Source organism: Eleutherodactylus coqui, chromosome 3 (assembly GCF_035609145.1).
Source record: "Eleutherodactylus coqui strain aEleCoq1 chromosome 3, aEleCoq1.hap1, whole genome shotgun sequence".
Lineage (NCBI taxonomy): Eukaryota > Metazoa > Chordata > Amphibia > Anura > Eleutherodactylidae > Eleutherodactylus > Eleutherodactylus coqui.
The window spans coordinates 175214144-175223691 of record NC_089839.1 but is presented as its reverse complement, the minus strand read 5'-3'; the positions used below and the strand labels follow the sequence as shown (position 1 = coordinate 175223691).

The 9548-nt window shown below is 45.2% G+C and overlaps 1 protein-coding gene across 2 annotated transcripts; it reads right to left on the bottom strand.

The window, feature by feature from the left end:
* Nucleotides 1–579: 579 nt before the first annotated feature.
* LOC136621245 (ribonuclease P protein subunit p14-like) lies at nucleotides 580–8100 on the bottom strand. Of its 2 annotated transcripts, XM_066596594.1 has the most exons (6): nucleotides 8005–8100; nucleotides 6664–6763; nucleotides 6500–6584; nucleotides 4655–4731; nucleotides 3946–4024; nucleotides 1498–1699 (listed from the first exon to the last, which is right to left on the bottom strand). In XM_066596594.1, exons 2-6 carry the CDS (start codon nucleotides 6753–6755, stop codon nucleotides 1643–1645), a joined length of 390 nt encoding a protein of 129 aa, XP_066452691.1. In that variant the 5' UTR covers nucleotides 6756–6763; nucleotides 8005–8100; the 3' UTR covers nucleotides 1498–1642. The 2 variants fall into 2 exon arrangements, with proteins under 2 accessions (XP_066452690.1, XP_066452691.1); XM_066596593.1 differs by lacking the exons at nucleotides 4655–4731; nucleotides 6500–6584; nucleotides 6664–6763; nucleotides 8005–8100 and having other exon boundaries at nucleotides 580–1699.
* Nucleotides 8101–9548: the final 1448 nt, after the last annotated feature.

Genomic DNA, 9548 nt, shown 5'->3' with positions numbered 1-9548 from the left:
GTACATACTGCGTCACTACTGCTTCCACCCATTGGGGTCGTCATTACCCATCAGCAATAGTACTAGCTTCCATGTCATCAATACTTCCACCCTTCTAATGTTCCACGCTACGCATACACGTTGATGCCACTGCACCCACTACTTCTGAGCATCTGGCCAGGCACTGATCGCTATGGCACTAGTGACGTGGCGTACATTGCCCAGACTGAAGGTACTGAAGAATTGGATGAACGCAATGTCAGCAGGAAATGAGGCCCAGGAGAGGTCATGTAACCAGGTGTCTGATCTACATTGGCATAAGACAACAGATAAGATGGTTGTTTTTCAATAGGGAATCGGACAATTGACAGATAGGTCTGCGGTCGCTTATCTCTATGGCATCTGAAAGCGGAAAAGCCATGAAAATTGGAGGGCTCCATCAACGTACAGTTGGACGAGGCGCAGTCTTTATACATTTGCCAAAAGCAGGAGAGAATCCTAACTATAATAATAATTTCAGAGACTGTGGCAGCAGCCTATACTTAGTGCCACTCTGTTGTGACATGTTGTCACTTTGGACCACAAACAGGTATAAACATATGTATATATGGTCGTTTATTACTTTACACCTTTAGGTAGTTCTGCAGATGTTTGGCCCATCCTGAAAATACCATCTGTTTACATCAAATTTTGTTTACATTTATGTACAATAGCAGCTTAAATTGGGTTTTCTGGTACTATAATATTAACGACATCCTCAGGATAGGTCATCAATTTCGAACCTTGTGGGTGCTCTCATGCCACTTAGCTGTTGCTGGAGGTGCTGAAACTCTCACAGATCCATACATTGAGCAAGGGTATCATTCTGGGCCACAGCACAACATATGGAACTTTGGCAGTTCACGTGCACTGGGGCTTTGGCAAACAGTTGACCGGCAGGGGTACTGGTCGTTGGACCTCCATCGACCCTAGCATGATGATCGATCCTGAGGACAGCTTGTTATTATAGTTCTGGGAAACCCCTTTAGCTTGCAGCAGAATATATAATTGAAAAATCCCCAACAATATTCTGTGCCAGGGAGAGCAAGAAAAGACAAATGCCTAAAATAATCGTTGAAAAACCTAAAAAAATATCACAAGATGCCTTTCAGGAACCCAATGACTTGTCAGGAATCAGCACTTTAACTATCCCTTCCATGACGGTGCGGCCGCTTCCAGTGGTGATACAGGATACATTGATGAGTGCCAATGATCTCTTCACAGCCTTCACTTGTGCTCGAGCCACAACCTCTTCTCCAGCATGCAGGGGTGCCGGGAAGCGGATATCCTGGGACAGCAATACACAACCCTCCCCTGGCAGCTTTGTACCCAGCACTGCAGATATTAGACCATTGAGGAGTACCCCATGTACCACCGGTTTTCCAAACCTTGTGTTCTTAGCAAAGGCCTCATTGAGATGCAGTGGATTACTATCACCCGTTAGTTCAGAGAAGAGCTTAACATCGTCCTGAGTGAAGGTCCTGGAGATCTCTGCGTGATCTCCAACCTGCAGATGAGACAGTCTCCGTATCACTATACTGAAGCACCTTAACATGGAGGAGTTGGAGAAAACGCCAAATGCTCTTCCACTGGTGACCAAGTGGTGGAACATCTTTATTAATATCTAGTCCAATACTAGTTCTCTACTGTTACCAGCCAACGCCAACAGAAAAGGGGATGTCTGTAGGGAGAAAAAGAGGAGATTAGTGGATTGGGATTACAATAATCATCTGCAGGGTGTATATGCATGCACGGTATGTCGCATTCTCTGCGGCGTTTCATTGCACTCTGTTTATCTACCAAATATGTGGTTTGTTCAAGGGTATTCACATGTCATATCATGGCATATCACTAGGATATGCCATCACTTTATGACTCGTGTTAGTCTGACCTCATCAGGGGAATTCCCATCTCATAGGAAATCACTAGGATATGCCATCACTTTATGGCTGGTGCTAGTCTGACCTCATCAGGGGGATTACCATCTCATATAATGGCATATCACTAGAATATGCCATCACTTTATGATTGGTGCTAGTCTAATCTTATCAGGGGTATTCTCCTCTCCTGCAATATTACTAGGATATGCCATCACTTTATGACTGGTGCTAGTCTGACCTCATCAGGGGTATTCCCATATCATATGATATCGCTAGGATATGACATCACTTTATGATTGGTAGTAGTCTGACATCATCAGGGGTATTCCCATCTCATATCACATCACTGAGATATGCCATCATTTTAGTATTGGTGCTAGTCTAACCTCATATGTTCTTACTGGAATATGACAAAACTTTATGGTTGATGGTAGTCTGACCTCAGGGACCCCCATTTATAAGTATGGAGAGCTGATTCACTACTGTGGCTTCTTCACTGTTTTTCCATGCACAGCTGCCCTGCTGGCTACCTGGCTTGCAGGAAACTGCAGCTGAACCTATTTACTGCAACTGAGTGGTGCTGCATAGCCGGGTGGCCTGTAGCACCACAGTGGAGGTAAAAACCGGTGGAGACACTGAATCAATGCTGCAGCCCTATTCGTTCTGAGGAGCAGTGGGATTCCCAGAGGTCAGACCACCAATAACCATAAAGTGATGGCACAAATATCCACACTTTATGAGATGAGGAAAACACTTTAAATTACCTACTTTGAGAAGTAATGCTTTGTCTGAACTACTTTATATAACGTACCTCTACTTCAGAGTGGCGCAGCATCTTCTATAGGAAATTTAAATGTGATAGCAAGAGAACGGGAAGTTCAAAAAACCTACAAAACTGTATACTGCACTTTGCAGGAGAGTCTCTCGCTCCCCATCACTAGATACCGTGTACTGGGGAACTTTACTAGTAGCCTCATGTTTTCAGAGCAGTGCTAATTCCTATGAAAAGCCTAACCCCAGCCCCTCTGCCCCGTATTATTCAACAGAGGCCGCTGATGGAAGGGTCTGCTCACAAGCCTTTCCACCATCGACGGCCATGTTTAGGAAGAATTTCACTAGGGAAGCGCAGATGGAAGGGCACAGGTTCTCTCACAGGCGTTAGCCTCATGACTTCAAAGCAGCGCCATTACGAGTGCCTCATTACACGGTTTCTAGACAATCCTAGAACAAAAAAAGTTTTTATTTCTAGTGGGAAAACCAGATATGCACAAAGAGCCAAGTGACAGCAATAAAGTGCACAATATGGTTTGATTCTGCACACCGTTTTGCACATCAAAATGCACATGCTTGTCCACACAAGGCTAAACCAGAAGTGGTGTTCTACAATGCAGAGAGTACGGTCAGATGCTGCGATTTGCTATTGATTTTTCGCCAAGGGAAATCTGCACCAAATGCTGCAGATGTTGACGCAAATTCACGGCCGATTCCCCCCCTTCCCCAAGGAATTGTTGGAAGCCCTTAGCATGCGAATGGGATCATCAAAACAAAAAAAAAAAACACACACCCACAGTGCTTGAACTGCAAATGCTGTGGATTTATTTTCAGCCAATTCAGACATGAAAAATTTGCAGCTTTTCTGCCTGTGAACAAACGCTTATTGTGCATGGTCTCTACAGCGGAGGTGTGGAGTTCATAGGGGAAGGCAGGTGATATTTCAATAGGTGTTATTGTAGAGCAAGTAATACAAATTAAAGTAAATCCCTGGATGTATATAGAATATGTCAGAGCTGCTATCAGTAATGACATAGGTGGAAAAAAGTATGGAGACATGAATAAAGACAGATAACGTGTACGTTCGTTAGTATCAGGTCTTGAATGCCTAAAACCATACCACCCTACTACATAAAACATTCCTTGTATGTACAGGACATAGTAAGAGCACAAGAACAAGTCAGTCCAGTATCAAAGTGTGTCGCGGGTAAACTAACTGGTATGGATAACCAATGGCAGGTACATTTTTCATAGAGTCACCAGTCTGCAAATTTACCTGAAGCACACGAATGCTGCACAGCTGGCCCTGGTATTGTCCCACCATGGTCAGAGAGGTCCACAGCTTCACGAGACCACTGAAAAAAAAAGATCAGATCCTGCTAGTAACGCACTTCTGGATATTCAGCTATATACACACACTAACATTACAGCAACTGTCGTGGCATAGTTATTGTTTCTACACATTTCAATGGGCAGAGCTGCACTACCAGGCACAGCCATAACTGTATGTACAGCGCTCTACATCAACACCAAGGATGTGGTCACACAGAGCGTACACGGTCAATATTTTCCACTGAGGATCTCCATGTGGAAAATCATCAGAACAAAGTCATTTTAAGCCGTGGATTTTCTCTGCAGATTTCATTCTTCTATAAAGGTGGGATGAAATCCGAGGCAAATCTGGGGGTTTTCGCAGAGAAAAAGGTGGATGTAGCTTAAAAAAAAAAGAGGTAGAGTCACTCCTGCAGGCACCTCAGCAAACCTACCTGCATACTGCCAGTACTTAAGGCTATAGAGATGAAACATGCATCTATGGCGTCCAATAGAGAATCCTATATATTCAGGAATACAGCATATAATACACCTGTGTGATAGTCACAGTGACAAACTTTAGTTCCGTATTTAGTATCTTTCAAATACAGATGGGAAATAAGTTTATAAGTATGTGAGGTTTTACTTTTTTTTTTTTGACTACAGCTACATACCTGCTCTTAATTCTCAGTATGGCGCTCGATGTCTTTCCATCAAATTTTAACACGTCCAATGGATAGGAAGCTCCCACCTGGAAACAGGCACAAAGAAACACAATTTTGAAAAGGTATTTGTGGGTAGAATAATAGTATCCAGGGACTTCACAGGGGTATTCCGGTTACAGGACATTTCTTTCACGTTTTCACCCATCCACCGGGTCTGTGCCATTGAGAGGAATGGAGCCGCTGCTGCACATGTGCAAGTAGCAGCTCCATTCTCCACTACAGAGATGGAATCATGCATCTTGATTTGTGAAATAGGGGAGTGGGGAAGGGGGAGGGGGGGAAGGTTCACCCATTCTCAGGATCATTGGGGACGCCCACTGATCTATCAGTTTTCACCCATGTGTCCTATAACTGGAATACCCCTTTTATAGAAGTCTGCAGACCCCATGACATCAACGGGGTTGTGCCAAGAAAAGCAACCCTGTTCCTATGCCCTATTAGGACATGTGAACTTTATAGAAAGGGGAAACTTTTGACATGTCAGAAGTTTTGATTAGTGGGGTTCCAAGTGCTGATCGCTGAAACGAAGGGGCTGTAGGGCTCACTTGATGCTGTGCCCCTTTGGCTGTCACTGCTGTTTATCAGCTCCTCTCAGCAGTTGACGACAGATGCATAGACTTCTATAGACATCAATGTGTCCGTCTTCAGATGTCAAGAAGAGTCGTCAAGCAACGTAGACAGCCGAAAGGTCACAGTGCTCAAGTACCCACTGCAGTCCCTTCATTTCAGCGATCAGCAGCTCAGTACCCGGACCCCACTGATCAAAACTTGTGACATGTTGCTCTGACATACCAAGAGGTTTTTTTTCTTACAGTGCAGTTGCTCTTCAAGCCATCCTTGTATTATATAGAGGCCAGTTAATATGGATGGCTGTCATGTAAGACTACTAATCCCTGGCTGGTCGGAGTATTTCCTGACAAAATCATCTTTGCTGAGAGTGGGACTTAAGTGACCAGCCTTGTCGCTCAATGGGACAACCCCTATAATCAAAAAGGAGCTCCTTTATGGTGTGCTGTAATACCTCTACAGACAGTGCATACGTGCCTTTCCTTCTCTTGGCCTTCCCCCTATTTTTCGACAATGTAGACCTCTGTAAACAAGTTTAACACTGCAGATTACGGCTAGTCACACAGGAGAGCGCGGGATCGGGCTGAGAAACGTGGCCTGATATCACAGTTGCTAATGAGAGATTTCCACAGAAATGCGAAGTGTTTGATTCAAAATTGCATCACTTCTGTGAATTTGCTATAGTCACGTGTGTGAAGGGGTTGCAGGTGTTTCTTATGGACTTCAATGGGAAGCATCGCGCTCACGTGCACTTTGCACATCATGTAAGTGCCATGCAAGGTCTTTCCGGGTCCCATTGAAAACAATAGGCAACGCACACCGAGGGAACGCCCAAACAATAAAACATGCTGCGATTTAATTTTCCTTGCAGCGCTGCTGCAATGGAAAAAAAAAAAAAAAAGATACCTTTGGATTGGATTTCATCTTTATGCGAGTTTTGAATGTGTTGAATAAAACTCACACAGTATCATGTGAATAGGCCCCAAGTAGGAGGAAACCTGAATCCGTGCCCCCTCCCTGTCCAGGCCTTGTAGCAGCTGCCTCTGCTTCCATTTACTATGTCTGCCAACACTCATAACTCCAAAATCCACGTAACGCAGCGGTCATCCAGAGTCACGGCTGGGTTTTTTTCTTTTTTTGTCCGTCTATGACATCGGATGGGCGTCACGTACAGGACTGCTGGATTATCTTTACTGACAGACTGAAGAAGCATTAATTATAAGTTACCTCTCCGTGTAATTCCTTTAAAGCTGAGAGAATCAACGACTTCAACTGAACTGCAGAAAGTCTGTCTTTCTCGTCTCCAAATACCCTGCAATAAAAGACAACGCATGAGTTATCCCCCACAGCGTGCCAGATTGTTCGGATATACCGCTACTGGAGATACTCACAGCTGAATCTTCAGGTAATGATACTCCGAGAAGTTCTTCAGCACCATCCTCTTGTGCGACGTGGCTGATGCAGGTTTGGGTCTCTCTTCCATGTTCGCAGCTTAAAGACAAGAAGAAACATTTATTCAACATTTAGCTGCCTCTAATCCCGGAATTAGCCAGCCACGTGGACGAGATTTGTCAAAAATTTCATCCACACGGAACGAATTTTTGTTCGTGTTATCACTCCATCAATCAGAGAAGATATTTGCTCTCTGATTGTCACATATAGGGTTTTTCCAAGAAAAAGAGTGAAAAGATGAGGACTTGCTCTTCTAATCACTCCTCTACGCCGTTTACCCCCACATATGCTGCAGTCATTGCTGAACGTGGCAGCTAAACGTTTTTGCAGAAAAAAAGAACTTTTCTCCCCTTACACAAGGCTGTAAATAATGGAAAAGTGAAAAGAACAAAACACCCTACACACAATTGGTGTCGCCACATCCCTAACAACCGTACTTTAAGGCCACTCTCACACTCACCGCTTTTTACAGTGTTTAATGCTCTGTTTTAACCCCTTAAGGACATGGCCTCTTTTGGGTTTAAGGACGCAACGACTTTTGGCGGATTTTAATCTCCATTTTTCAGAAGCCATAACTTTTTTCCGTCGATGTGGCCGTATAAGGGCTTGGTTTTTGCATGCTGAACTGTAGTTTTTATCGGTGCCATTTTTGGGTACATAGACTATATTGTAAAACTTTTATTATTTTTTTTATGATTGCAGGGAGAGAAAACGCATCAATTCTGCCATAGATTTTTTTTTAAGCGTTAATTATGCAGCATAAATGACACAATCCATTTTTTCTGCGGGTCGGTACGGTTACAACGATACCAAAATTCTTATATTTTATTTTAGCTTTTTCCACTTTTCTGCAATAAAAACCCTTTTTTGGAAATCTTTTTTTTTCTCTCTATGGCCCCCTGTACACAGGCGGAAATTCCGCGGCGGGATTTCCCGCAGAATTTCTGCCCCTGGCCGCTGTCATTGGATTGCATTAGATAACGCAAAACTATGCAGATGGCCGCGATTTGCCCGCGTGAAAACACGCGTAGTAAACAAATCGCAACATGTTCTATTTCGGTGCGGGTCTCGCAGAGGCCCTCACAAAAACGTCAGTAGAGACAGGCTGGCTCCGCTCTGCTCATGCGCCATAGAAGGGGAAACAATTCATACCGACTCTTAAAGCTGAAATTAGTTGTGATTGAGTTCTGCAGTATATGTAATCAGGATCTCTGAGACTTGTAGTTCTACAGGACATTACACGCACAAGAGTCCCAGGCCTGTGTCCATCCAGCACTCACCTGCATGTTTCCAGCCCTACAGCCCCTGCATCCTCATGCATCACCACCCACAAGACCAGACTACAGGAAGTGTCTGTAGTATGCACACCGGCGAACGGCCATATTTGAGAAGACCACCACTCACAGATAAGGGATTTGGCTCAGCAACAATGGCGCTACCCGTGGAGACATGTTCCTGAGTACTACGCCGCCTCTGTATTGTGCTCCCTGTAGTCCTTCCGGCGTAAAACAGAAGCTTCTTCCTAACGTTCCTACAGCACAAGTGTCAAAGACCAATGGCGTACTATACTGCACTCTAGTGGACACGTGTAGTAAGTGCATGGGAGAGCGCATACTTGGCGACAATAGGTCACATTGTGTGCAGAATGAGTCGGCAGGTTAAAAAAAAACTTTCAGACGTAGCCGATCAGCTGTGGATCTTCCCCTGCTGCAAAAATGCGCAGAATTTGGTGCAGGTTTCACCGGGTTTTAAAGGGAAGCTGTAATCAGATTTCCCCTATTCCATCTAAGCTCTGCATGTAATGCTGCTACATGGATTGCCATATTGCTATATACTGTTATACGGCCCCGCTAACTTTACTATCCTCTTAATGTTTTCCCGTGCTGTATTAAAATTAGGTGAAAAGAGTCAAATTTTCATAATTTTTTTTGCGCTCAGCCACACGAGGCACGCCCTTCCGGTTTCATGGACAGACATAATTTTCTATTCTCTGATGAAATCCCGCACAGGCGCTGTGTCAATGGATGCCTGAGCTTTTGTACTTACAACCACCTATACTTGCTTTCTTTGTGTGCTGAATGCGCGCATGTACATTCTCGGCCGTTACTCGCAGGGTCACCTGACATCAGGCGCCATCCAGCCACTGAGCTGAACGCGCTTGTGCTTAAGTAGGTGAACAGCATCTGATGTCAGGTGAGCCTGCGAGTAATTGCTGTGAAAGCGCATGTGCGTTCAGCTCAGCGGCCAGATGGGATTTCATCAGAGGATGGAAAATTAATATAGATGACCATCAAAACTGGGGGGCGCGGCTGGAAGGAGAAAATCAGACTTTCTTACGAAAATCGGACTCTGTAGACATTCTGCTGGAATTCAGCCTCCTTGTGGACCCAGCCTTAGGCCGCCTGCAGACAAGCGGGTCGGATCCGGCAGCGAGAATTCTCGCCGCGCGATCCGACCCGAGCGCCTGCAGGGATGAGCGCGTACTCACCCGCGCCTGGCGGCCCCGGCTCTTTCATGTGCCGGCTGCCGCGCAGCCGGCGCATGCGCAGACCGGAGCCGGCGGCCGGGTAAATGCGTGCCCCGCCGAAAATTAGGACATGCCGCGGTTTGTTTGCCGCGCGAGATTTCGCGCGGCCAAACTGCGGCCGTCTGCATAGGAGTGCGTATTTTAATGCACTCCTATGCAAACTTTCAGCGGCGGAAATCCCGCGGCGGGATTTCCGCTCGTGTGCAGGCGGCCTTATGGTATGTTTAAATGTGGCGGAAATACTGTGGAATTTCCGCTGCAAATTACGCAGCATTTCTGCATCCAAAAAAGTCAAAA

Excerpts from the sequence above, each read along its gene's own strand:
- LOC136621245 (XM_066596593.1), bottom strand. The coding sequence starts at position 1,630 with ATGTTCCACCACTTGGTCACCAGTGGAAGAGCATTTGGCGTTTTCTCC.